The sequence below is a fragment of the Mustela erminea genome, chromosome 9 (assembly GCF_009829155.1).
Source record: "Mustela erminea isolate mMusErm1 chromosome 9, mMusErm1.Pri, whole genome shotgun sequence".
Lineage (NCBI taxonomy): Eukaryota > Metazoa > Chordata > Mammalia > Carnivora > Mustelidae > Mustela > Mustela erminea.
The window spans coordinates 113,299,470-113,326,482 of record NC_045622.1 but is presented as its reverse complement, the minus strand read 5'-3'; the positions used below and the strand labels follow the sequence as shown (position 1 = coordinate 113,326,482).

General features: G+C 68.5%; 1 protein-coding gene across 1 annotated transcript; it reads left to right on the top strand.

Annotated features, from left to right (window-relative positions):
- Positions 1 to 303: 303 nt before the first annotated feature.
- On the top strand, positions 304 to 27,013 carry MUC2 (mucin 2, oligomeric mucus/gel-forming). Its single transcript, XM_032358329.1, has 48 exons — positions 304 to 379; positions 1,155 to 1,425; positions 1,915 to 2,029; positions 2,398 to 2,488; positions 2,579 to 2,688; positions 2,802 to 3,012; positions 3,167 to 3,292; positions 3,802 to 3,919; positions 4,055 to 4,193; positions 4,288 to 4,398; positions 4,488 to 4,557; positions 4,663 to 4,800; positions 4,895 to 5,059; positions 5,432 to 5,526; positions 5,790 to 5,916; positions 6,155 to 6,410; positions 6,531 to 6,583; positions 6,673 to 6,773; positions 7,112 to 7,263; positions 7,458 to 7,596; positions 7,903 to 8,013; positions 8,100 to 8,279; positions 8,431 to 8,670; positions 8,758 to 8,914; positions 9,104 to 9,235; positions 9,733 to 9,880; positions 10,125 to 10,165; positions 10,522 to 10,719; positions 11,732 to 14,015; positions 18,439 to 18,572; positions 18,844 to 19,073; positions 19,381 to 19,555; positions 19,960 to 20,207; positions 20,740 to 20,923; positions 21,177 to 21,399; positions 22,045 to 22,223; positions 22,586 to 22,670; positions 22,794 to 22,894; positions 22,984 to 23,015; positions 24,029 to 24,203; positions 24,367 to 24,471; positions 24,581 to 24,621; positions 24,894 to 25,016; positions 25,102 to 25,200; positions 25,852 to 25,980; positions 26,098 to 26,137; positions 26,409 to 26,535; positions 26,628 to 27,013. Exons 1-48 carry the CDS (start codon positions 304 to 306, stop codon positions 26,863 to 26,865), a joined length of 8,823 nt encoding a protein of 2,940 aa, XP_032214220.1. The 3' UTR covers positions 26,866 to 27,013.

Here is a 27,013-nt window from a genome sequence, read left to right as displayed (position 1 = left end):
CTGTGGGGACGCCGGGGAGGGTGGCCCGGGGCTGGGAGGGGCCGCGCCTGCCCGGGTGCTGAGGCATCCCGAGGAGGGCGGCTTTACCGAGGGCTCAATAAAAAGATAACCCACAGATAGCCTGAGTCAATATTCCCAGTGGCCCCTCCGGAGCCCCCACACCTGTTTTCTTGGTAAACTGGCAAACGCCCCACCCTCCCCTCGCCCCTCCCCTGCTCTCCCCGCCTCTGCCGCTCCTGCTGGGCCATATAAGGCCCGGACCCCTGCCCCAGTTTGCTCTCCCGCCCGCCCTCCGGAGCCACCATGGGGCTGCCGCTCGCCCTCCTGGTGGCCGTCGGCCTGGCCCTGAGCTCCCCCGGGGCCGCAGAGCTCCAGAGAGGTGAGAGGCGACGGGAAAGCCAGGGCGGCCCCGAGGAGAGGCTCTACCTGGGAGTAGTGACCCTCCCTGCCCAGACGCTGGGGTGTACCACTGGGGTCAGGGGTCGTGCCCACCAAGCCCTGCAGACTTCGAGTGCAGGGAAGGAAGGGGGAAGGTAGTCTTGGGTCCGCGCCGTCCCTTCGACGGCGATCTCCTGGCCAGAGCGTGTGTCCGGAATGCAGTGCCTTCTGGAAACACCTGCGTGGGGCAGGCAGGGGCAGCCAAGAGGGGGCGGCTGTCAGGGACCCTCGGAGGGCCGAGGCCAAGACGGCCCTTCTGCAGAGTGGGGTGTTGGACACATGATGAAGGGGTCGTTCCAGGAAAAACTGGGGACGTCTCCCTCTGACGCGGGTTGGGGGAAAAAGCCCCCGGAGGGGAGCTGGTCTCAAATATGCGGATGCGATGTGGGCACCACCTGAGCGTGCACGGACTCCGGCCACGACAGGGCAGGGGACCCTGGGCTGGGTGGACAGGGTACGTGGGCTTCCGGAAAGCCCTTCTGTCCCCACTGCCTGCCTGGCAGATCCCATGCCAGGCTGGGGCGTGAGGGTGTGGCAGCTGGAGATGTCCTTTTGGGAGGCTGAGACCCCCCCGGGCAGGGTGACCAGGGTCCAGCAGGGGCTACTCCAGCAGGACTGCCTCACGGAGGGCGCTCGGAGGGCGGCTGCTGGGCGGGCCTCGGGACAGGCCTCCTGGGGGCGCGGGCTGCTCACTCCGCACACCCCTGCTCCCCCAGAGGGCAGGACCCAGAACCACGGCCACAGCGTCTGCAGCACTTGGGGCGACTTCCACTACAAGACCTTCGACGGCGACGTCTTCCGCTTCCCCGGCCTGTGCGACTACAACTTCGCGTCCGACTGCAGGGGCTCCTACAAGGAGTTCGCGGTGCACCTGAAGCGGGTCTCCAGCCGCGACGGGGGGCGCCCCGGGCTCGAGTACATCCTGCTGACCATCAAGGACGACACCATCTACCTCACCCGCCAGCTGGTTGTAGTGAACGGGGCCATGTGAGTGCGGCTGGGCGGCGGCCCCCCAGTGCGGGCGGGCGAGGGGCTCCCTGCCCCTCCCTTGGGGGCCCCAGGCAGCACCCAGGCTCCAGTTACAGAAGGAGCAGCCGGTGGGAGCCCCTCCCGCTTCCAGGCCATTGTCCCCCATTGTCCCTGGAACAGTGAGGCTGTAAGCTGCATTCCTGCTCTTTGTCTTCCCCATTCCCGTGGGCTGGGCACAGCCCTGGTCGGGGTGGGCAGAGCCCGGCTCTGAGGACAGGTCCCTGCGGAGGGGGTGCGGACAGGGCGACAGGCAGCCAGGGGGCGGACGGGGGCTGTGCCGCCGGGGTCCCAGCCGGCCCAGAGGGCGGCCACGCGGCTGGGAGCTGAGGACTCCCACGCGCGCCTCAGGCCCTCCTGTCCCCTGGGGCGGAGGGATGGCGGAGGGCCTGCCGTGGTGGGCGGCTCGGTGGGCCGGCCAGTGAGTCCCGCCCCGCACCCCTGCCCCAGGGTCAGCATGCCGCACTACAGCTCTGGGCTGCTCATCGAGAAGAACCACGCTTACACCAAGGTCTACTCCCGGGCGGGACTCACCCTCATGTGGAACCGGGAGGACTCACTCATGGTGGGTGTGGCCCCTCCTGGGCCTGGGGCCAGGTGCCTCCTGCAGGCCTCTGGGGTCCAAGGGGAGGGCAGGTGCCTGGGGCCCGACCCTTGTCAGGGGGCTTCTGTGGGGGCCGGCAGTGCTGTGGGGGAGCCCGGGTGGGGCCGTGCAGCCCTCCCAGGGTGGGGGACCTCAGGGAGAGGGGAGCTGGGCTCGCCCTCCCCCTGCCCAAGCCCCTCCTGGTCCTCGGTAACCCCTGCCACCTGCGCCGCCCGGGCTGAGCCCAGTGCCACTTGGAGGCGAGGCTGAGGCCGGCCCGGCTGTGGGACGCTCACCCCGGCCGTGGGACGCTCACCCCGGCCCCTCACCCGCCCCTCCTCCCCCAACAGCTGGAGCTGGACAGCAAGTTCCGGAACCATACGTGCGGCCTCTGCGGGGACTACAATGGTCTGCAGACCTACTCCGAGTTCCTGTCTGACGGTGCGGGCCTCCTCGGGGCCGGCGGGGGCGGCGGGGGCGGTGGGCGTGCAGGCTCTGGGCGCCCCGGCTGATGGCCCCCTGCGCCCCCAGGCGTGCTCTTCAGCGCCATCGAGTTCGGGAACCTGCAGAAGGTCCATAAGCCCGAGGTGGTGTGCGAGGACCCCGAGGAGGAGCCGGCCCCCGAGTCCTGCTCCCAGCACGTGAGTCAGGGCCGGGGCGAGGGGTGGTTTGCCTGGGGGTGGGGGGGTGCCGCGGGCATCGCGGGAAGGGGCGGCCATGGGCCGTCACCGAACCCCGCTCTGCGTGTCTGCAGCGCGCCGAGTGTGAGGAGCTGCTGGCGGCCGCGGCCTTCGAGGACTGCGAGGGGCTGGTGCCGCGGCAGCCGTTCGTGCAGGCCTGCGTGCAGGACCGCTGCCACTGCCCCGACGGCCCCTCCTGCGCCTGCAGCACCCTGGCCGAGTTCTCCCGCCAGTGCTCCCACGCCGGCGGCCGACCCGGCAACTGGAGGACCGCCGAGTTCTGCCGTAAGTGCCACGGGGCGGCCGGCATGGCCGGGGAGGCGGGCGCCCCTGGGGCCCTAAGTGGGGTGCCGTCGGGGAACGTCCTGCTCCGCTGCCTGCCGCACTCCCCTCCCCTGGGCGTGTGTGTCCGCTCAGGGGCCTGCCTTTGCCCTTCTAGCCAAGAGCTGCCCCGGGAACATGGTTTACCTGGAGAGCGGCTCACCCTGCGTGGACACCTGCTCCCACCTGGAGAGCAGCCGCCTGTGCGAGGAGCACCGCATGGACGGCTGTTTCTGCCCAGAAGGTGTGCGCCCCGGAGGCCACGGGACGGGCGTGCGGGTGGGGGCGTGGCCCCGATGCGGCCCCCTGAGGCCGGTGCACCCTGGAACCGGGCTGGGGGGGCCGGCCACGGTGCCCGAAGTGAGGTGCAGTGCTCCCCTCCCTGGCAAGTGTGGAGGACCCCCTCCCCCTAAACGCATGCCGTGGTGGCTTTGGGGAGTCTGGGCGGGGCTCCTTCCTGGTCATTGCTCTGTGGGCTCACGCCCTCCAGCCCCACTCGCAGAGCCTGGAGGTCCCCAGGAAGGCGGTCCGGAGGCCAGGCTCCCGCAGCGTGGGGAGGGGGCACAGGTGCTGCCCAAAGGAGCAGGGGCACCTGCGGGAGGAGGGGGAGGCGTGGCTGGGGCCCCACCTCGGGGTCGCCCCACCTCTCACACACCAGCCCGGGGCTCTGGCCCCACCGTCGGGAGCCCTGGTGTGGGGACTGGGGGCTTCCTGAGGCCGGCCAAGGGTAACGTCACGTCCCGCGCCATCCAGGCACCGTGTATGACGACATCGCAGGCAGCGGCTGCGTCCCCGTGAGCCGCTGCCACTGCAGACTCCACGGGCGCCTGTACTCGCCCGGCCAGCAGCTCAGCAGTGACTGCGAGGAGTGGTAGGTCCGGGGCCCGGGGGGCTGGGGGGCAGGGCTGCCGGTCCGAGGGGCTGGGGGGCAGGGCTGCCGGTCCGAGGGGCTGGGGGGCAGCGCCGGCGGCACCGCTGAGCCTGCTGTGTGTCCCGCTGCCCACAGCGTCTGCACCGCCGGCCGCTGGGTGTGCAGAGACTTGCCGTGCCCGGGCACCTGTGCCCTGGAGGGCGGCTCTCACATCACCACCTTCGACGGGAAGAGGTACACCTTCCACGGGGACTGCTACTACGTGCTGATCAAGGTAGCTGGCCGGGTGGCGGGTGGGCGGGCTGAGGTGGGGCTCGGCCCCGCACCGGGCTTCCTACCAGTTACTGCCACCGCCCCGTGCCTGGCAGGGCGACCACAACGACTCCTACGCCCTCCTGGGTGAGCTGGCCCCTTGCGGCTCCACCGACAAGCAGACCTGCCTGAAGACGGTGGTTTTGTTGGCGGACAACAGGAAGAACGTGGGTGCCCCCGCCCCTGCCCCGCCCCCGCCCGGCCCCCCAGAGCCCCCCAGCCCCTCTCAGCGTGGCTGTCCCCCCCCCTCCTGCAGGTCGTGGCCTTCCAGTCGGACGGCGGCGTGCTGCTGAACGAGCGGCCGGTGAGCCTGCCCCACGCGACCGGTGAGTCCCTCCCCGGGAGCGCCTGGCGGCTCGGGGGCTGCGGGCGGGAGGCGACCCCGCAGCTGCAGAGCCCCCGCTGACCGGCCGCGACGCCCCGTCCCGCAGCCAGCCTCTCTGTCTTCCGGCCGTCTTCCCGCCACCTCATGGTGAGCACCGCCGTGGGGCTCAGGCTGCAGGTGCAGCTCGAGCCCGTCATGCAGCTCTTCGTGACGCTGGACCGGGCCGCGCAGGGGCGCGTGCAGGGTGAGTGCTGCGCTCGGCGGGCCCCCCTCAGAGGCCCTGCGCGGGGCCCGCCTCCCCGCCCCCTGCCCCTTCCCAACCCTGCGCTGCCCCTCAGGCCTCTGCGGGAACTTCAACGGCCTGGAAGGGGACGACTTTAGGACGGCCGGCGGGCTGGTGGAGGCCACGGGGGCCGGCTTCGCCAACACCTGGAAGGCCCAGGCGAGCTGTCACGACAAGCTGGACTGGCTGGATGACCCCTGCTCCCTCAATATCGAGAGCGGTGAGGCTCGGCCTCGCGGGGTGTGCGGCGGGGGCGGGGCGGGTGGAGGCCTGCGGCCGGCCTGCGCACCTGCTGCCTTCTGCCACGTGGCTGGTGGATGGTGGCCCACGGTGGCTGCCCGCCAGGAGACCCAGCAAAGGGGCCGGGCCTGGGCCTCCGTCGCTGGGTGGCGGCCCTCGTCCCGGGGCCGGTGCCGTGCCGTGCCGTGTCACCTACCCTGCCAGGGGAGGTCGTGGGAGGGGTGGTGGTGGGGACCCCGCCTTCCGAGGGCGGTGGTCTTGCCCTGGAGGGAGGGGCCCGGGCGACCAGGCAGCGGGGCTCAGGGATGAGCCGGAGGGGCCGCCCCTGCTGAGGTCCTGACCCCCCCTCCAGCCAACTATGCCGAGCACTGGTGCTCCCTACTGAAGAAGACGGAGACCCCCTTTGGGAGATGCCACTCGGCTGTGGACCCCTCAGACTATTACAAGGTGCGTGGGCTCCGCACGTGCACCACTCGCCACCTGACCGGGCCCGCGTAGTGTGCTGTGTGCCCCGGGCTGGGCCTGACCTCGGCCTGCAAGGCGTGTCCGTGTGTGTGTGCGTGCGTGTGTCTGCCCGTCACACGGGAAGGTCCGTCCGTGTGCGAATGTGCACGGGTGTCGCTGCGTGTGCACATCTGTGTGCGACTGTGTGCACGTGGGGGTGTGCCCGCCTGCTTCTCCCCGTCACAGCCTGCCTCCTCCGCCCCCAGAGGTGCAAATATGACGCGTGTAACTGCCAGAACAGCGAGGGCTGCATGTGTGCCGCTCTGTCCTCCTACGCCCGCGCCTGTGCTGCCAAGGGCGTTCTGCTGTGGGGCTGGCGGGAGCAAGTCTGCAGTGAGTGCCGTCCCTGGGAGGCCCCCGGGCGCCCTGGGGCGGGAGGGGTCGGCCCACTGCTCTCCTCGTGAGGGGTTCCCTGGGGGTGGGCTGGGGACTTCCGGGGACCCTCGTGGGCCCCTTGGCTGGACAGGCCTCTGCCTCTCCCAGACGGAAGTGGGGTGCTCGGGAGTGGCCGGCGGGGAAGGAAGCTGGGGTCGCCCCTCCGCGCCTCACGCCGCCTCTCCCATCTCCGCAGACGAGGACGTGGGCTCTTGCCCCAGCTCCCAGGTGTTCTTGTACAACCTGACCACCTGCCAGCCTACGTGCCGCTCGCTCTCCGAGGCCGACGCGCACTGCCCGCAGGGCTTTGCGCCTGTGGACGGCTGCGGCTGCCCCGACAACACCTTCCTGGACGAGAAGGGCCGCTGCGTGCCCCTGGCCAAGTGCTCCTGCTACCACCATGGCCTCTACCTGGAGGCCGGGGAGGTGGTGCTGAGGCAGGAGGAGCGCTGGTAGGTGGCCAGGGCTGGGAGGCGGAGGGCCCACGTCCCCGCGCCGCTGGCGTGTCCCCCCCCGCCCCGTCCCCTGCCCGCCAGGAGCCGGCCCGCTCACTTCCGCCCTCCTCCCCTCAGCGTCTGCCAGAACGGGAGGCTGCACTGCAGGCCGGTCAGGCTGCTCGGCCAGAGTAAGTCGGCGCCGCCCCGGACCCTGTCTTCACTGGCCCCGCCCCCACCCCAGCTGCCGTTGAGCTGAGGTGGCCCCTCTGTCCCCCAGGCTGCTCGGCCCCAAAGATCTACGTGGACTGCAGCAACCTGACGGCCCTGACCGTCCAGAGCTCGCGGCCCACCAGCTGTCAGACGCGAGCCGCCGGCCACGTGCGTGCGGGGGCCCGCCATGCGGGAGGGTGGACGCGGGCGTCCTCACTGGCCCTGGGGTCCGGCTGCTGGGTCCCGCACACCATGGGCCTCCTCGGCCCTCCCCGTCCCAGGGGTCCCCGCCCAGCCCATGGAGGGCTCGGGGCCGTGTGGGGACCCCTGGCCGGCAGCCTGCGCCTGTCTCCCGGGCCTGTGGTGAGGCCGAGAGAGAGCGCACAGAGGTCGGGGGGGCAAGGGACAAAGGGGTGTCTGCAGAGCAGGAAGAGGGGGCGGCTCCAGGAGAGGCCGGCTTGGCCATCGGGGCCTGAAGCCTGCTGTCCCTCCCCGGCACCCTGCAGTACCAGACAGAGTGCGTCAGCGGCTGCGTCTGCCCGGACGGGCTGATGGACGACGGCCGCGGCGGCTGCGTCAAGGAGGCGGAGTGCCCGTGTGTGCACAACAAGGACCTGTACTCCCCCGGGGACGAGATCAAGGTGGACTGCAACACCTGGTACGTGGTCTGGCCTGGCGGGAGTGTGTGGCGGGGCGGGGGGGGCGCATGGTGCACATGGACGAGGGCGTGGAGGCCGGGCGCGTGCGCTGCTGATGGGGTCGCCCCGTGCTGCCCGGCGGCCAGGCCGCCCTCTGAGCAGCAGGGAGGACCTGGGCCCCCGCGGCCCCTCCAGCCCCTCTCGCTCCCCTCAGCACCTGCCGGCGAGGGCGCTGGGCGTGCACCGAGTCCCCGTGCCACGGCTCCTGCTCCATCTACGGGAGTGGCCACTACGTCACCTTCGACGGGAAGTACTACGACTTCGACGGGCACTGCTCCTACGTGGCGGTTCAGGTGAGGCCCGGTCCACCCCGGCCCTCGTCCCGTGGCCCCGCATCGCACTCTGAGCCGCCGTCAGCCCGGCGAGGGGGCCCCGTCGAAGGGGGTGCGGTTGGGGCCCAGCCCTGCCTCCGACCGCCCGTTCTGTGACCCTCCCACGCCGCACAGGGAGCGAGGGGCTTGTGCGTGGGGTCAAGGGCCCCTGCCTCGTGGCTACCCCTCTTGCCGAGGAGGGTGCGTCTGCGCGGAGCCCAGCTGGGGCGGGGCCGGGGGGCACCGGTGGCCTGGCCGGTCTGGCTCACGTCCTCGGTGGGCCCCCAGGACTACTGCGGCCAGAACTCCTCCTCAGGCTCCTTCAGCGTCATGACCGAGAACGTCCCCTGTGGCACCACGGGTGTCACCTGCTCCAAGGCCATCAAAATCTTCTTGGGGGTGAGTGCCGCCGGACCCCGGGGAACGCGTGAGCCCTCACGGCTGCTTGGACGCGGCCAGTGACAGGGCCTCTCCCCTGGGCACAGAGGACGGAGCTGAAGCTGGAGGACAAGCACCGCCTGGTGATTCAGCGGGACACGGGCCACCACGTGGCCTACACCACGCGGGAGGTGGGCCAGTACCTGGTGGTGGAGGCCAGCATCGGCGTCATCGTCATCTGGGACAAGAAGACCACTGTCTTCATCAAGCTGGCCCCGTCCTACAAGGTGCGCGGCAGCCCTCACCTGCCCGCCTCCCGCCCCCCAGGGCCCCCCAGTCCCCCAGCCTCTCCCACTCCGTCCCCCGTGCCCCCAGCCCGCTCCCGGAGCACCCTGAGCCCCCCCCCCACCCCGGTCCCACTGCTCTCTGTCTCTGCAGGGCCGGGTCTGCGGGCTGTGTGGGAACTTTGACCAGCGCTCCAGCAACGACTTCACCACGAGGGACCACATGGTGGTGGACAGCGAGCTGGACTTCGGCAACAGCTGGAAGGAGGCCCCCACCTGTCCGGACGTGAGCGTCACCCCGGATCCCTGCGCCCGGAACCCGCACCGCCTCTCCTGGGCCGAGAAGCAATGCAGCATCATCAAGAGCTCGGTCTTCAGTGTCTGTCACAGCAAGGTGGGGGGCGGGGCCTGGGGTGGGGCGGGGCCTGGGGCGGGGCGGGGCCTGGGGGCGGGGCCGGGCACACAGAGCCTTCTCCCGCAGGTGGACCCCAAGCCCTTCTACGAGGCCTGCGTCCACGACTCCTGCTCCTGCGACACGGGCGGGGACTGTGAGTGCTTCTGCTCGGCCGTGGCCTCCTACGCTCAGGAGTGTACTAAGGAGGGAGCCTGCGTGTTCTGGAGGACGCCGGACCTGTGCCGTGAGTGTCCGCCCTGTCCTGGAGCGGGGGGCTGGGCTGTGTGGGGACAGCAGTCCTCACCATGAAGTGACGGGTCATCGGGGTCTCCTGCCGCCTCCCTGACTCCAGGGGCTGAGTGTCGCTCCTCAGGGGCCGCGCTGGCCTGGCCTCGGCCCTCCCTGAGTCTGACCCCCACCCCCGCCCCTGCAGCCGTATTCTGTGACTACTACAACCCCCCAGACGAGTGTGAGTGGCACTATGAGCCCTGTGGGAATCGCAGCTTCGAGACCTGCAGGACCGTCAATGGCATCCACTCCAACATCTCCGTGTCCTACCTGGAGGGTAAGCGGGCCTCGGCGAGGAGGGACGCTGTCCCCATGCCGCTGGGGACCCGAGGTGCAGGTGGACCGGGCCCACCGCGCTGCAGAGTGTGTTCCACGAGCTCAGAGAGGCAGAAAGAATCCGGGAGAGGACGGGGCCCCCAGGAAGCTGCAGATCAGCCCAAGACAGGGTGTCTCGGACTCCAGGTCCGGCAGACTCGGCCTCGGAGCTGAGAACTCGGGGCGTGAGGGAGTGAGCCTGCTCTGGGGAGGGAGTGTCCTAGCCCATGGGAGGAATGCGGGGTCAGGAGGGGGTGCTGGCTGTCCCCTTGGCCATCTGGCAGTGTGTGGGGCCCAGTGTGGGGGGGTCCGGTCCGCTGTCCTTTTGTTCCCTGGCCTTCCCGGAGGAGCATCCTGGAGAGAAGGACCTGCCGTGGTGGGGACAATGGGTGGGGTCTGGTGGCCGTGGGACCCTCTGCCATGGTCCAAGCCCCATGCCCCGTGTCCTGTGCCCGCCAGGCTGCTATCCCCGGTGCCCGGAGGACAGGCCCGTCTATGACGAGGACCTGAAGCGGTGCGTCACGGCGGACCAATGTGGCTGCTATGTCGGGGACACCCGCTACCCACCCGGAGCACCTGTTCCCAGCGAGGAGGACTGCCAGTCTTGGTATCTGAGCTCAGCCCGCTGGGGTCCGGGGGTGCGCCAGACGCGCGTGCACACACACCTGCACGCACAGCCACACGCACGGGCCGACACAGAGCCCCACGGGCACGCTGTGGGAGCCGGGCGAGTTCCCGTCTGCGGGCAGAGGACCTGGGGCTGGGCCCGGGGCGCTGAGGGCGGGGGGTGGAGGCCGGGAGGCCGGGAAGGGCCCGTCCCCGTGCTCTGCAGCTCGACGCTTGCTTTCCAGCGTGTGTACCAACACCTCGAAAGTCTGCCAGCCAGAAGAAGGTGAGCTGTTCCCCGCCTCTACCCCAGTGCAGCGGCCCCCAGGAGAGCCCCCAGGCTGTCTGCTCTGGACTCCGGGGGTAGGGCTCCGTCTTGCCCTCCTTGGGCCCGGGGCCCCCCAGGGGCCTTTCCCGGCTCAGAGCTGGCTCTGACTCGCAGCAGCCTCCCCACGCTTGTGACGGGAGCTGAGGCCACCTCTGTGCCGTCCGGCTTCTGTGCCCCGATGGGGGGCCCTGTCGGTGGAGTCCCGAGGGGGCACGGGTCTGGCATTTGTGGGGGCTAAGGGATGCCGGGAGGGTTCTTGACAGTCCCTGTCCTTTTCCGGCCATGTTGACCTTGGTCTCTGTCCTGCTCTCCAGGGAAGATTCTCAACTACACCCAGGACGGCTTCTTCTGCTACTGGGAGATCTGTGGCCCCAACGGGACGGTGGAGAGACACTTCAACATCTGTGTGTCCACCACCTCCCGGCCGCCTTCCACCACGATCCCCGTCACCTCCAGCACCGCCCTCACCACCACTACCACCACCCCGACTCCCACCCCCTCCCCGACCCCCAGCACAGGTAGGACCCCAGGGCCATGCGTCCCCAACCCCAGAGCACCTGCCTTGCCCTGAGCCCAGTGGAAGCGGCCCTTCTAGGGGCCAAGAGGGGGGCGGGGGGACGGGTCACAGTGAGCTCTCACCTCTGCTTATGGGCTGGAGGTGACAATGGTGGGCGTCTCAGCTCAGGGGGTGCTCCTGGGCCCCTGGCCTTTCACCTTAAGATGCCAGCCGGCATCACAGCCACACCCCCGAGCCCAGACAGCGGTGAAGGACCTGGGGACACTTCCTGGGGACACTTCCCGGACCAGCAGGGGAATAGCTCCGAGGCTGTCTCTGCGAAAGCAGACCAATGTCCCAGACTCCCATGCGCTCAGCCTTGCTGAGGCGGCAGCCGCCGCTGGACAAGCCACTGGGGCGTGGAGAGAGAAAAAAGGAGGAAAGAGGAAGTTGTAAAAATGAAAAAGACTTTGAGACATGGCCAACGAGCTGCTGACAGGCTTCCTTCCCTCCCCGTTCTTCTGTAGGTCCGGCCTCCACCCCAGAAACTCCAGGTAGGTCCTAGGCAGCCCCCGTGCCGGGTGGGCCAGGAGGAAAAGGGAACCTTCCGGGAGACCCAGCTGTGGGGCTGGGTGGCCAGTGACACTCCCTTGTGCAGAGACGGTGCCCTCAGCGGTCCCCGGGCTTAGCGCCCGGAGCAGACTGGCACTGGGTGAGAGCACTGTCGGGCAGGAGTCCAGACCAGGCCCCTTCGCATGGGCCTCCTCACTGCAATGGGTGACTCTCCCTGGATTTACTTTTTTGGGGCACTGAGGCCGGGGTCTGTCACCCAGGTGTGGCACGAGGGGCTCTTCTGTCTCGGGCTCAGCGTTCAGCTGCAGGACCGTGTCTGGCTCTATACTCTCTAAGCTGGCTCTTTGGCCATGATAGGAAGGGCAGTCATGGGGACTCTGACTTCTCTGAGTCCCCGGGAGCTCCCTGGAAGCGGCGTCCAGGGTGGGGACCAATCTTGGGTCTTCCTTCCGTAGGGACGTGCTGCTTCTGGTCCGACTGGGTCAACGAGAACCACCCCAGCGTGCACAGCGGCAGTGGCGACTGGGAGACCTTTGACAGCGTCTGTAGGGCCCCTGAGGACATCGAGTGCAGGCTAGCTGTGGAGCCCCACCTCAGCTGGGAGCAGGCGGGTCAGAATGCGCAGTGCAATGTCACCTTCGGGTTCATTTGCTACAATGAAGACCAGTTTGGAAACGGGCCATTTGAGGTCTGTTACGACTACGAGATTCGCGTCAATTGCTGTGTGCCGATGGATCAGTGTCCCCCGTCCACGACCACGGCCACCACCACCACCACTACATCCACACCTACGCCAGAACCCCCGACGACCACCACCACTACCACCACAGCCACGCCGACCCCCACGCCCACCACCACGCCGACCACCACCACCACAGGCACAGAGCCCCCCACCATCAGTACCACGGGCCCCAAAACCACAACGCCCAGCCCCAGCACCACGACCACCACCACCGTGACCCCGACTTCGACCCCCACCATCAGCACCACCACGGGCACCAAGACCACAACGCCCACCCCGACCACCACCACCACCACGCCGACCACCACCACCACAGGCACAGAGTCCCCGACCACCAGCACCACCACGCCTACCCAAGGATTAAGCACCACAGAGCCAACAATCGCTCCGTGTGTGCCTCAGTGCAACTGGACAGGCTGGGTGGATTCTGGGAAACCGAACCCTTCTAGACCAGGTGGGGATATTGAATCGATTCAGGGCCTCTGTAAAGAAGGCTGGGCAGCCAACATCTCTTGCAGAGCTGTGATGTTTCCCCAAATTCCCATCGAAGAACTTGGGCAAAAGTTGGTGTGCGACCTCTCTGTTGGGCTGGTGTGCAAAAATGAAGACCAGAAGCCGGGGGGCACCACACCGCCCATCTGCTTCAACTACGAGATTAATGTTGAGTGTTGTGTATTGCCAGAATACTGTATTTCCACGCTGCCTCCTGCTAGCACCCCGACCCTGACACCCACCACGACCACCACCACGGGCACCCCGACCACCACCCCCCCTACCACAACCACAACAGGCACCCCGACCCCTACCATGACCACAGGCACCGCAACTACCACTCCCATTATCACTACCACCACAGGCATCCCGACTTCGACCCCCACCATCAGCACCAGCACGGGCACCAAGACCACAACGCCTACCCCGGCCACCACCACCACCACGACGATGACCCCGACTTCGACCCCCACCATTAGCACCACCACGGGCACTGAGACCACAACGCCCACTCCGACCACCACCATGACGGTGACCCCAACTTCGACCCCCACCATCAGCACCACCACGGGCACCGAGACCACAACACCGACCTCGACCACCACGACCACCACCACGGTGACCCCAACTTCGACCCCCACCATCAGTACCACCACGGGCACCAAGACCACAACGCCCACCCCGGCCACCACCACCACCACGGTGACCCCGACTTCGACCCCCACCATCAGCACCACCACGGGCACCGAGACCACAACGCCAACCATGACCAACACGACCACCACCACGGAGACCCCAACTTCGACCCCCACCATCAGCACCACCACGGGCACCAAGACCACAACGCCCACCCCGGCCACCACCACCACCACGGTGACAGCAACTTCGACCCCCACCATCAGCACTACCACGGGTACCAAGACCACAACGCCCACCCCGGCCACCACCACCACCACGGTGACCCCGTCTTCGACCCCCACCATCAGCACCACCATGGGCACTGAGACCACAACGCCCACCCCGACCACCACGACCACCACCACGGAGACCCCAACTTCGACCCCCACCATTAGCACCACCACGGGCACCAAGACCACAACGCCCACCCCGGCCACCACCACCACCACGGTGACCCCAACTTCGACCCCCACCATCAGCACCACCACGGGCACCGAGACCACAACGCCCACTCCGACCACCACCATGACGGTGACCCCGACTTCGACCCCCACCATCAGCACCACCACAGGCACCGAGATCACAACGCCCACCCCGACCACAACCATGACGGCAACCCCAACTTCGACCCCCACCATCAGCACCACCACGGGTTCTGAGATCACAACGCCCACCCGGGCCACCACCACGACGGTTACCCCTACTTCGACCCCTACGATCAGCACCACCACGGGCACTGAGATCACAACGCCCACCCCGACCACCACCACCACCACGCCAACCACCACCACCACAGGCACAGAGTCCCCGACCACCAGCACCACCACGCCTACCCAAGGATTAAGCACCACAGAGCCAACAGTCGCTCCGTGTGTGCCTCAGTGCAACTGGACAGGCTGGGTGGATTCCGGGAAACCGAACCCTTCTAGACCAGGTGGGGATATTGAATCGATTCAGGGCCTCTGTAAAGAAGGCTGGGCAGCCAACATCTCTTGCAGAGCTGTGATGTTTCCCCAAATTCCCATCGAAGAACTTGGGCAAAAGTTGGTGTGCGACCTCTCTGTTGGGCTGGTGTGCAAAAATGAAGACCAGAAGCCGGGGGGCACCACACCGCCCATCTGCTTCAACTACGAGATTAATGTTGAGTGCTGTGTATTGCCAGAATACTGTATTTCCACGCTGCCTCCTGCTAGCACCCCGACCCCGACCCGCACCATGACCACAGGCACCCCAACCACCACTCCCATTATCACTACGACCACGGGCATCCCGACTTCGACCCCCACCATCAGCACCACGACGGGCACCGAGACAACAACGCCCACCCCGACCACCACCACGACCACCACCACCACGGTGACCCCAACTTCGACCCCCACCATCAGCACCACCACGAGCACTGAGACCACAACGCCGACCCCGACCACCACCACCACCACCACGGTGACTCCAACTTCGACCCCCACCATCAGCACCACCACGGGCACTGGGACCACAACACCCACCCCCACGACCACCACCACCACGACGGTGATCCCAACTTCGACCCCCACCATCAGCACCACCATGGGCACTGAGACCACAATGCCCACTGTGACCACCACCACCGCCACGGTGACCCCAACTTCGACCCCCACCATCAGCACCACCACGGGCACTGAGACCACAACGCCAACCACCACCACCACCACGGTGACCCCGACTTGGACCTCCACCATCAGCATCACCACTGGCACCGAGACCACAACGCCCACCCCCACGACCACCACCACCACCACGGTGACCCGGACTTCGACCCCCACCATCAGCACCACCACGGGCACCGAGACCACAACGCCAACCACGACCACCACCACGGTGACCCCGACTTCGACACCCACCATCAGCACCATCACGGGCACCGAGACGACAATGCCAACCACGACGACCACGACGGTGACCCCAACTTCGACCCCCACCGTCAGCACCACCACGGGCACCGAGACCACAACGCCAACCACGACCACCACCACGGTGACCCCGACTTCGACACCCACCATCAGCACCATCACGGGCACCGAGACGACAATGCCAACCACGACGACAACGACGGTGACCCCAACTTCGACCCCCACCGTCAGCACCACCACGGGCACCGAGACCACAACGCCAACCACGACCACCACCACGGTGACCCCGACTTCGACCCCCACCGTCAGCACCACCACGGGCACCGAGACCACAACGCCAACCACGACGACCACCACGGTGACCCCGACTTCGACCCCGACCGTCAGCACCACCACGGGCACCGAGACCACAACGCCAACCACGACCACCACCACGGTGACCCCGACTTCGACCACCACCGTCAGCACCACCACAGGCACCGAGACCACAACGCCAACCACGACCACCACCACGGTGACCCCGACTTCGACCCCGACCGTCAGCACCATCACAGGCACCGAGACCACAACGCCAACCACGACCACCACCACGGTGACCCCGACTTCGACCCCCACCGTCAGCACCACCACGGGCACCAAGACCACAACGCCCACTCCGACCACTACCACCGCTACGGTGACCCCAAATTCGACCCCCACCATCAGCACCACCACAGGCACCGAGACCACAACGCCAACCACGACCACCACCACGGTGACCCCGACTTCGACCCCCACCGTCAGCACCACCACGGGCACCGAGACCACAACTCCAACCACGACCACCACCACGGTGACCCCGACTTCGACCCCCACCGTCAGCACCACCACGGGCACCGAGACCACAACGCCAACCACGACCACCACCACAGTGACCCCAACTTCGACCCCCACCGTCAGCACCACCACGGGCACCGAGACCACAACGCCAACCACGACCACCACCACGGTGACCCCGACTTCGACCCCCACGGTCAGCACCACCACGGGCACCGAGACCACAACGCCGACCACGACCACCACCACGGTGACCCCGACTTCGACCCCCACCGTCAGCACCACCACGGGCACCGAGACCACAACGCCAACCACGACCGCCACCACGGTGACCCCGACTTCGACCCCCACCGTCAGCACCACCACGGGCACCGAGACCACAACGCCGACCACGACCACCACCACGGTGACCCCGACTTCGACCCCCACCGTCAGCACCACCACGGGCACCGAGACCACAACGCCGACCACGACCACCACCACGGTGACCCCGACTTCGACCCCCACCGTCAGCACCACCACGGGCACCGAGACCACAACGCCAACCACGACCACCACCACGGTGACCCCGACTTCGACCCCCACCGTCAGCACCACCACGGGCACCGAGACCACAACGCCGACCACGACCACCACCACGGTGACCCCGACTTCGACCCCCACCGTCAGCACCACCACGGGCACCGAGACCACAACGCCAACCACGACCACCACCACGGTGACCCCGACTTCGACCCCCACCGTCAGCACCACCACAGGCACCGAGACCACAACGCCAACCACGACCACCACCACGGTGACCCCGACTTCGACCCCCACCGTCAGCACCACCACGGGCACCGAGACCACAACGCCAACCACGACCACCACCACTGTGACCCCAACTTCGACCCCCACCGTCAGCACCACCACGGGCACCGAGACCACAACGCCAACCACGACCACCACCACGGTGACCCTGACTTCAACCCCCACCGTCAGCACCACCACGGGCACCAAGACCACAACGCCCACTCCGACCACTACCACCGCCACGGTGACCCCGAATTCGACCCCCACCATCAGCACCACCACGGGCACTGAGACCACAACGCCAACCACGACCACCACCACGGTGACCCCGACTTCGACCCCCACCGTCAGCACCACCACGGGCACCGAGACCACAACGCCCACTCCGATCACCACCACCGCCACGGTAACCCCGAATTCGACCCCCACCATCAGCACCACCACGGGCACCGAGACCACAACGCCAACCACGACCACCACCACGGTGACCCCGACGGTGACCCCGACTTCGACCCCCACCGTCAGCACCACCACGGGTACCGAGACCACAACGCCAACCACCACCACCACCACGGTGACCCCGACTTCGACCCCCACCATCAGCACCAGCATGGGCTCTACACCTGCAGGTAAGACCCCCATCCCCCCTCCCCAAACCCTGACCTGAGCCTTCCTTTCCTTCCAACTCTCAGTTCACCTTTCCTGCTTCCACAGAATCAACGACCAGCACGACAGCCATCGTGGAGATTTCCAGCACACTGTCTCCCTCTCCGCCAACTGAACCAAAGGGCACTACCACTGGGGGCACCTCGGCCTCCCCTCCGCCCTCGCCCGGGAGCAGCCCTCCAGGCACGTAATCGGCATGGAGACTGTGTGCTTGTGGTGTGCTCAGGCCCCTTGGTCTAGGCGAGCGAGCTTTCCTGCCAAGGAGCTGTACGGCTTCTCACATGTGAGGTGCTGCCCCCGTGCTGCCCGGGGAGAGGGTCCCCGAGCGAGGGTCCGGCCTGCCTCGCTTGCATGGCAGGGTGGCTACTGAGCATTGAGGGAGCTGCTGACCGTCAGGCTGTGTGTGAGCGGCAGAGCTGAGGGCTCCCCCCTGCTCCCCTAAGGTGTCTTTCCACAGGCACAGCTGCCCGAGGTCCTTGTTCCTCTGTCCTTGGCAGAGTGATGGGCACCAGGGCAAAGCAGCCTAGGGAGGGAGCCCCACTGTGGCATGTGGGGCCAGTGGGGAAAGGAGGCTGCTGGCCAGGTGCCCTAGGGACCCTCCTTCTGTCTGCCACTTGTGTCTGCACCTCCCAGTAGGGCTTTGGAGGGCAGCTGGTCAGCACGATCTCAGTGGGACCGATGTTGTGACCACGGCTTCCGCCTCCCCGCCGGGGACCTAACGTTGTGGAACGGTGGGCCCTGCTCTCCTTGCCTCCCTCGAGGCCGAGAGCCAGGAAAGTGGACGACGGCCTTTCCGTGCCACGTGCCACGCCTCGAGCGGGTTTTTTTGCGAGGAGGCGGCATCTGCCATCAGGCTCCTGTGGCCTCTCGGAGAGCGGTGCCGTCAGCTCTGCCCTGAAATCTCCGTTCCTACAGGCCCGCAGACCTCTGGTCCCGCCTCCTCGAAGACCACGCCTACCAGCAAGACCACCACCAGACCACCCTCGCCCACCCCAGGAACCCCCTCCACACCCACTCCTACGACTGCGTCCACGACCACCACAGGAACCCCCAGGCCGCCCACGCCTTCCAGGCCCCCAACCGCCAGCACCACGACCTCCTATGTGCCCACCCCCACCCTGACCCCGATCTCCACCCCCAACGTCGGTGTGAGCACGGGCCCGGTCAGGTCCTCCACTCAGGTCCGCTGCTGCGTTTTGAACGAAACATACTTCGCACCAGGTACCCCAGCTTCTCACTCGGGCTCTCTGGTGACCGGCTGGTGGGGCTTCGGCCTCTGCTTTACCAGGGGTGAGGGGTCAGGCGTGAGTCGAAACCAGGAGCTCGTCGGGGAAGCTGGATGCTGGGTGTGGGCAGCTGTCCCTGGGCTCAGCCCCCTTTGCTGCAGCCGTGTGCCAGGGGCGTGGGGGTGGGTGGCCTCGTGGGGACGCGCCTGCACAGCCCAGTGGCCAGCCCTGTCTGGACAGTGGGGGACCGGCCTCTCCCCCCGCAGGTGAGACGGTGTACAACGGCACGCACGGGGACACCTGCTACTATGCGAACTGCTCGCTGGCCTGTACCATTGAGATCTTCAACTGGTCGTGCCCGTCCACGCCCTCCCCGGCACCCACCCCTTCCAAGCCGACACCCATCTCAACACCCAAACCACCCACGCCTACAGCATCGAGCACAGTGGCCACCACCAAGCCCCCTGGGTGCCCGGACTTTGACCCTCCCAGACAGGTCAGTGTGCCGTGGGCCAGTTTTTGTCCCCTTGGCACTAAGCACACGCACCGGGCCACCAGGCGTCTGGAGCCCAGGCGCTGCCTGTCCGCGGGTCACCCCAAGTTGTCCCCGTCTCTGCGGCTGCACCACTGGCCTTCCGGGCGCAGGATCCGCTGGAGCCCCCGCATCTCCCCCAGCCTCCCCTGCTGCGGGGAGCTGGCTGGCAGTGAGCCGCGTCCTGCACGGGGTGTCTGGTGGCTCGGCCTCCAGCGGGCGTGGGAGGGGGTCCCGGCCGGTGCCTCTGAACCGCGCCCTCCCGCCGCAGGAGAATGAGAAGTGGTGGCTGTGTAACTGCACCATGGCCATCTGCAAGTACAACAACACCGTAGAGCTCGTGGAGGTGGAGTGCGAGGTCCCGCCTGAGCCCACCTGCGCCAACGGGCTCCGGCCCACGCTCGTCTACAGCCCCGAGGAGTGCTGCCCGCACTGGGAGTGCGACTGTAGGTCCCCCTGAGGCGCGGGACCCTTGGTGGTGGGGTGACTGCAGGGTCTGAGGCCCTTGGGTGCGGGGCCTGGGCTGGGCGCCGTGGCTGCCTGCGGTGGGCTTCCTGCTCACTGCCCCTCCTCGGCAGAGGGTCCGGGGGAGGGAGGGGCTTGCCTGGGGGAGCAGGGCCACCCCTGCAGAACGGTGCTGCTCCTGGGGCTGGGGGAGCAGAGCTGGGCTTAGAGCCCGGGTCTTCCGGCTCCAAAGCGAGGCTCCGTCCCACAGAACGGGCTTGGAAGACCCACGCGCCCTGGGGGTTCCTGCTCGCGGTGCCCGTCCGGCCGGGGCTTCCGCCGGCTCCTGCCCCCAGCGCCGCCCGGGCCCGGGTCTCGGCATGGCTCAGCGGCGCACCCTCCACAGGCTACTGCGCGGGCTGGGGGGACCCCCACTATGTCACGTTCGACGGGCTGTACTACAGCTACCAAGGGAACTGCACGTACGTGCTTGTGGAGGAGATCACCCCCACGCTCGGCAACTTCGGTGTCTACATCGACAACTACCACTGTGACGCCAACGACCGGGTGTCCTGCCCCCGCACGCTCGTGGTGCGCTACCAGTCCCAGGAGGTTCTCGTCAAGACCCTGCAGATGATGCCCATCAAGGTCCAGGTGCGCGGCCAGGTCGGGGGCGCCCACGCAGGCTGCGCCGTGCGCCCGTGCCCTCGCTCCGGGGCGGACCGCGCTGTCCCCTGACCTCTGCGCTCCACCACCACCAGCCCGGGCCCCAGTCTCTGGGCGGAGTCCCCTTCCCGAGCACGGCGCTGGCCACACACTCGTGTGCGGCTGCTCGTGTCCTGGAGCCGGAGCCGCACCCTCAGCCCCGGCGTCTCCCGGGCCTCTGAGTGCAGTGTCCTCGTGACCTCCCCCCGGGGACTGGCCAGGACAAGTCTGGCGAGAGCGGTGGGAAAGGGACCCGGGCCGTCGCCAGGGAGCCGGGGGACAGGCTGAGGTCCACCCACTGGACACACCGGCCTGAAAACAGGCAGGGGTGGGGTGATCCCAGGTGCTCTGGGAGGTCTCGGCTTGCCCCGACTCACCCCTGTCGGACCCACGAGGCTCTGTTTCCCGAGTGGCCAGGTTGAGGTCAGCTGAGGGTCCCCCACCTGCCCGCTGGCTGTCCTGACCCCGTGTCCGGTCACAGGTGCAGGTCAACAGGCAGGTCGTGGCCTTGCCCTACATGAAGAACGAGCTGCACGTGTACCAGTCGGGCATCAGCTACGTGGTGGAGATCTCCAAGCTGGGCGCGCTCATCACCTACAACGGGCTCTCCTTCTCCATCACGCTGCCTCACCGCCTGTTTGGCAACAACACCAAGGGCCAGTGCGGTGAGCCCCTCGGCCCCTGCGGGCCCCTCCCCCCCCAGGAGGGCAGCTCAGAGGTGGGGGGCTGGGTGAGGGCTCCTGCCAGCCCTGCCGTGGTTCTCCCACTCCCGGCTCCGGGCCCCGTGGGAAGAGGCCGATGGGAGTCTTGTCCCGTCTGTGCCCTTGGCCCCGGCCTGACGGTCTCCGGGGGCCCCAGGCTGGAGAAGGGGAGGGTCCGGGGGCTGGTGTGTACGACGTGGGCTCCCTCCCCACACAGGCACGTGCACCAATGACACGGCGGACGACTGCATGCTGCCCAGCGGGGAGGTCGTGTCCGACTGCGAGTTGGCGGCTGACCAGTGGGTCGTGAACGATCCCTCCAAGCCACACTGTCCCCACACCAGCGTCACCACCAAGCGTCCGGCTGTCACGCCGCCAGGGGCCAGCACCACCTCCGGCAAGGACTGCGCGTCTCCCCTCTGCGAGCTCATCAGAGACAGGTGCCCCTGCCGGCCCCTTGCAAGCTGCGGGGTCAGGGTCTCAGGGAGCAGTGGCGTCTCGTGCTGCACTCCCGTCTGCAAAGAGGAGCTGAAGCCCGGGGCTGAGCACGGGGCCGGGACGTCCAGGGCAGTCAGGGTGCCGTGGGCAGGTACTGGGTCGCGGGGGGCCCAGGACTGGGGCTTCTCACGTCTACGGGGCTGAGCTGTCTTGTCACATAGCCCCGTGCCTTTCCTGACCTCCCAATCTCTCCTGCCTCGGTGGGACTGGCTGAGCTGCAGGCCACAGGGAGAGGGGCTGCGGGGCCAGGCCGAGCGCTCAGGGCTGGGATCCGGGAGAAAGCCCAGAGCGAGCGGCCATGCGCGCGAGGGCCTTGTCCCCAGAGCTGTGCGAATTGAGTCTGGGGGACTCCCTGGGGTTGCAGGCGGGGGTCCCGGCCCCTGGCAGCCACTTAGCTTGGAGCTCCTCTCCACCCCCAGGCTGGCCCCCTCTCCTGAGGTCGCGCGGTCACTCCCCGGACACTGCCCTCCCACGGGTGCCTGTTTTGGGGGGATGCGGGCTGAGCCAGGCTCCAGGAGGGCCTCTGGGTGGAGGTGCTGGGTGGCTGGGGAGGGCTGGCCTGAGTATGACCCGCCCCTCCCCCACAGCTTGTTCGCACCGTGCCACGCTGTGGTGCCCCCCAAGCACTACTACGAGGCCTGCGTGTTCGACAGCTGCTTCGTGCCCGGTTCGGGCCTGGAGTGTGCCAGCTTGCAGGCCTACGCCGCCCTCTGTGCCCAGGCCAACATCTGTGTCGACTGGAGGAACCACACCCACGGGGTCTGCTGTGCGTGTCCCCCCGCCCCAGACCTGCGGCCCGCGGGTCTCTGGGCTTCTGGGCTTCCCTGGGTGCCGTGTCTGGCCTGAAGCCACGTCGGGGGTGGGAGGGCCGGGTGGGTGGGGAGCGCACGCAGGCCTGGGCCTTGGGGCGGGAGGAAAGGCGGGCTGGGGGTGCCAGGGGGCCTGGGGCTCCCGCCAGCCTGCCTAGGCACCTGGGCACCTGCGTCCCAGCTCGGGGATGGCGTGGGGGGCCGAGGTGGGCGGCGCTGGACGGCTGATCGCTCTCTGCGGGCGGGCGCAGGAGAGGCTGGGCAGGCCTGTCCCTCGCCAGGGGGCCCGGGCTCCTCTCATCCCCTCCCCCTCCCGCAGCAATGACGTGCCCGCCGCACAGGGAGTACCGGGCCTGCGGCCCCGCGGACGAGCCTTCCTGCGAGTCTGGCACAGCTGCTCTAAGGTGTGCAGGGACAGCCAGCTCGCCCCACGGGTGTGCGCCAGGGTGGCAGACACTGCTGGGCGTCGTGGTCCCGCCGGCCCGGCCCCGCCTGCGACACACCCGTCTCGTGATGTCCTCCCCCAGGCCCATAGCGCAGAAGAACGCCCGCCTGGTGGAAGGCTGCTTCTGTCCCGAGGGCACCATGAACTACGCCCCCGGGTTCGACGTCTGCGTGGAGATGTGCGGTATGGCGCCCGCCCACCTGGCTCGGCGAAGCCCCCGGGTCCTGCGGCTCTGGGCTCCGCTGACGGACTTGTGTTCTCTCCCTCCCCAGGCTGCGTGGGACCCGATGACGTGCCCAGAAAGGTCGGCCCTTCCTCCCGGCGCTGGGAGGGACTCACCCACACACCGGGAGTCTGGGGGGCTAGGGCGGGTCGCACACAGGAACCTGGGAGTCTCAAACCCTGCGTCCTGTCGTTCAAGTCCTGGAAGGCTGAGCCAGCAGGGGTGCCCCCTGGCTGCCCCCTGGCTGCCCCCTGGGTGCCCCTGGCTGCCCCCTGGCTGCCCCCTGGCTGCCCCTGGGTGCCCCTGGCTGCCCCCTGGGTGCCCCTGGCTGCCCCCTGGCTGCCCCTGGCTGCCCCCTGGCTGCCCCCTGGCTGCCCCCTGGGTGCCCCCTGGCTGCCCCCTGGCTGCCCCTGGCTGCCCCCTGGCTGCCCCTGGCTGCCCCCTGGGTGCCCCTGGCTGCCCCCTGGCTGCCCCTGGCTGCCCCCTGGGTGCCCCTGGCTGCCCCCTGGCTGCCCCCTGGCTGCCCCCTGGGTGCCCCTGGCTGCCCCCTGGGTGCCCCTGGCTGCCCCCTGGCTGCCCCCTGGGTGCCCCTGGCTGCCCCCTGGGTGCCCCTGGCTGCCCCCTGGCTGCCCCCCCATCTCCCACCGTGCCGCCCCGTCCCCCCGCCTCCTTCTACGCATCCGCACCGTCACGCAGCCACCCTCTCTCCCTCTGTCCGTCCAACTGTCCACCCACCCTCGGGCATCAGACACTCCGTCCAAATCCAACATGACGTCTTGGCAGTGTTGTCCGTGTCTTCCACGTGCGCTGGACTCCTTGGTTCTAGCCCGTGAACCCCACACACACGTGTGGCGATTTGCCGCGTGCCAGGCCCGTGGGGGTAAATGCTAGGATTGGGTCACGGCTGTGTTGTCAGTGATGTGGCCCGTGTGCGGGGACGCGGGGAGGGCACCGGGGTCCCTCAGGACCCTCGGCACCACGCCCGCCACGGTGCCCCTCCCGGCTGAGTGCTGGCGCCTGGCGGGCGGCCCCGGCATGCGGAAGGGGGCGAGGGGGCAGGCGCTGTGACCCGCCCGCCTACTTTCTGCCCCCAGTTCGGGGAGCACTTTGAGTTTGACTGCAAGGACTGCGTGTGCCTGGAGGGCGGCCGCGGCATCATCTGCGAGCCCAAGGAGTGCCGCCAGGAGCCGGTCACGTGCCCGGAGGACGGCACCTACCCGCTCACCGAGGTCAACCCCGCGGACACCTGCTGCAACATCACGTCCTGCAGTAAGGGCCCCGGAGGGATCCCCCGCTCCGCACCGAGCGCGCGCCTCCGACCTGGGGGCCCGCAGGGGCTGGGCCAGCAGGGCGCGTCCCCCCGAGCTGCGTGTGGAAGGCGGCCGCGGCCTGCAGGCCCTGCCCTTCCTACCGCGTGCTCCGTCCCCCGCAGAGTGCAACACGAGCTTGTGCCAGGGGAAGCCGCCCAAGTGCCCGCTGGGCTTCGACGTGAGCAGCGAGACCAAACCCGGGAAGTGCTGCCCGTCCTACTCTTGTGGTCAGTGGGGCCTGGCGTCGGGGAGCCGCGGGGGGTGGCCCCACACGGTACACACACCCAGCGTCGCCTGCGGGGCCTGCCTGACCCCCTCCCCTTTCTCTTCCTCCAGTGCCCAAGGGCGTGTGTGTTCACGCGAATGCTGAGTACCAGGTGAGCCCCCGGCCGAGGGGCGGTCCCGGTGGGAGTGGCGGTCCCGGGCGGAGGGGCGGTCCTGGGCCAAGGAGGGGTCCTAGGCTGAGTACCAGCTGAGCCCCGGGGGGAGGGGTAGGCAGAGTGCAGGGGTGGGGGGGTGTGGGTGTGCCCGCCCTGGGCCTTCGACGCTTGCTGGGCCTGCGGACGACCCCCGGCGGCAGGCGGGACGACCCCCTGCGGCAGGCGGGAGGCGTGGGCGGGGCCGGCCTCACCGGCCTCCTGCTCCCCAGCCCGGGTCGCCAGTGTACTCCTCCAAGTGCGAGGACTGTGTCTGCACCAACCGCACGGACGGCGGCTCGCGGCTCAACATCATCTCCTGCACCCACGTGCACTGCGAGGACAGCTGCAGCCCCGTAAGCCGCCCCGCCCCCGCCGGCCCCCCGCCCGGCTCCCGGCGCCTCTCCTGCTCGCGCCGACCCGAGCGTGCGTGTCCCGCAGGGCTTCGAGCTGGTGGACGTGCCCGGGCAGTGCTGCGGCAAGTGTCAGCAGACCCACTGCATCATCAAGAGACCCGGCACCGAGACCATCATCCTGAAGGTGCGCGGGGAGCACACCCCCCCACCGCCCCGGCTCACAGGGCTCGTCCTGCCTCTCCACGCGGGGCGGGGCGCGGGCCCACCCGGAGCCAGCGGGGGAGCCTGGGACCACTCCTTGTCCCCAGCTGGGTCTCTGCTGGGTTGGGTGCGGCTTTGCAAGGGTCCTGGGGAGGCCATGACCGGGGACTACAGATGAGGGCTGGAAACACCGTGAGTGGCTGACTCTTGCCCCCCGGCGAGTCCGGCGCCAAGATCAAAGGGGGGCCTACTCCCTGCAAAGGCTCTGGGGGCCTTCCTGCCTCTGCAGCCTCTGGGGCTCAGGCAGCCCTGGGTTCGTGGCCACATCCGTGCACTCTCTGCCCCCTGTCCCGTGCCCCCTGCTCTCTGCAAGGACACTGGTGGCTGGATGAAGGGCCACCTGTGTCATCCGCGACGGTCTGCTCTCCTGACCTCTAACTTTGTCACATCTAGAAACACCTTTCTCTGCACGAGGGCCCATCGGCAGGTGCCGGCGGTTAGGGTGTGGATGTGTCTCTGGACTGCAGGCTGGCAGTTGTCCCGAGGCCCCTCCTGGGTGTCCCCTGCCCAGTGGCTCGGGGCCCGCCGGCCGGGTGTCCTGCTGTCCCTCACCACACCGCCCTCTGTCCTACAGCCCGGGGACATACGTCACGACCCCAACAACAACTGCACCTTCTTCAGCTGCGCGAACATCCACAACCAGCTCATCTCCTCCGTGTCCAACATCACCTGCCCTGACTTCGACCCCAGCATCTGCCTCCCAGTGAGTGGGGGGTCCCCAGGGGCGGTCCGGTCCTTGCCGCTCCACACCCCGTGGCAGGAGGGGCTGCTTGCTGTTGGGGGGCGGTCCTGGGTCCTGGCTCACTCTTCTTCCCTCCAGGGCTCCGTCACGCTCATGCCCAACGGATGCTGCAGGAAATGTGAGTGCGGCGGCCGGGTGGGGCGGTCCAGCGGGGGCCCTGGAGCGCGGGACCCTGGAGCGGGAGAGGCACGGGGATGGCGTTTTGCCTCTGTCCACTGGACGCTGAATTTGACGGGATGCCCTGCGGGCTTGGGGGCAGCCGAGGCCGGATGAGATTGGGGAGGGAGAAGCAGCCGTAGGGAGGAAGCCGTGGGCCCCTGAAGGTGTGGAGAACCCCTGCCCCGAGCTCCGCCAGACCCTCTCCCAGAGCTTCCACCCCCTCCTGCCAGGCACCCCTCGGAATGAGACCAGGATCTTCTGTTCCACCGTCCCCATGACCAAGGAAATTTCTCACTCCGGCTGCACCAAGAAAGTCGTGATGAACTCCTGCTCTGGGTCCTGCGGGACCTCCGTCAAGTGAGGCCCAGGCCCGGGGGTGGGGGTGGGGGGTAGGGACGGGGCTCCTCCGCCTGGGAGCGGCTCCTCACCCTGGCCCTCCCGCGCCCCAGGTACTCGGCCGAGGCCCAGGCCCTGGATCACCAGTGCTCCTGCTGCAAGGAGGGGCGTACCAGCCAGCGGGAGGTAGAGCTGAGCTGCCCCGACGGCAGCTCCCGGAAGCACCGCTACACCCACATCGAGAGCTGCTCCTGCCAGGACACCGTGTGCGGGCTCCCGCGGGCTCAGCGCAGGGCCCCCGGCCGCGAGCGGCGCGCCAGCCCCCGGGGCCTGCCCCTGGGGAGGGACTGAGAGCAGTCCCGCCGTCCAGGAACCCCCCGCCCTCCACCGCGCCCTCCCGCTGGCCTCCGAGCTCCCTCACCAAGCAGCCTCGTCTCGGTCCATATTTATTTTCTGAGTCTCTGTTCGATTCTTCGCTTTCCCAAATAAACTCAGGCAG

What these genes read in the sequence shown, in the direction of transcription:
- MUC2 (XM_032358329.1), top strand. Translation starts at nt 304, where the DNA reads ATGGGGCTGCCGCTCGCCCTCCTGGTGGCCGTCGGCCTGGCCCTGAGC. An exon ending in TCTGGCACAGCTGCTCTAAG is followed by an intron (nt 22,671 to 22,793) that starts GTGTGCAGGGAC and finishes GTCCTCCCCCAG; the next exon opens with GCCCATAGCGCAGAAGAACG. An exon ending in GCGAGGACAGCTGCAGCCCC is followed by an intron (nt 25,017 to 25,101) that starts GTAAGCCGCCCC and finishes CGTGTCCCGCAG; the next exon opens with GGCTTCGAGCTGGTGGACGT.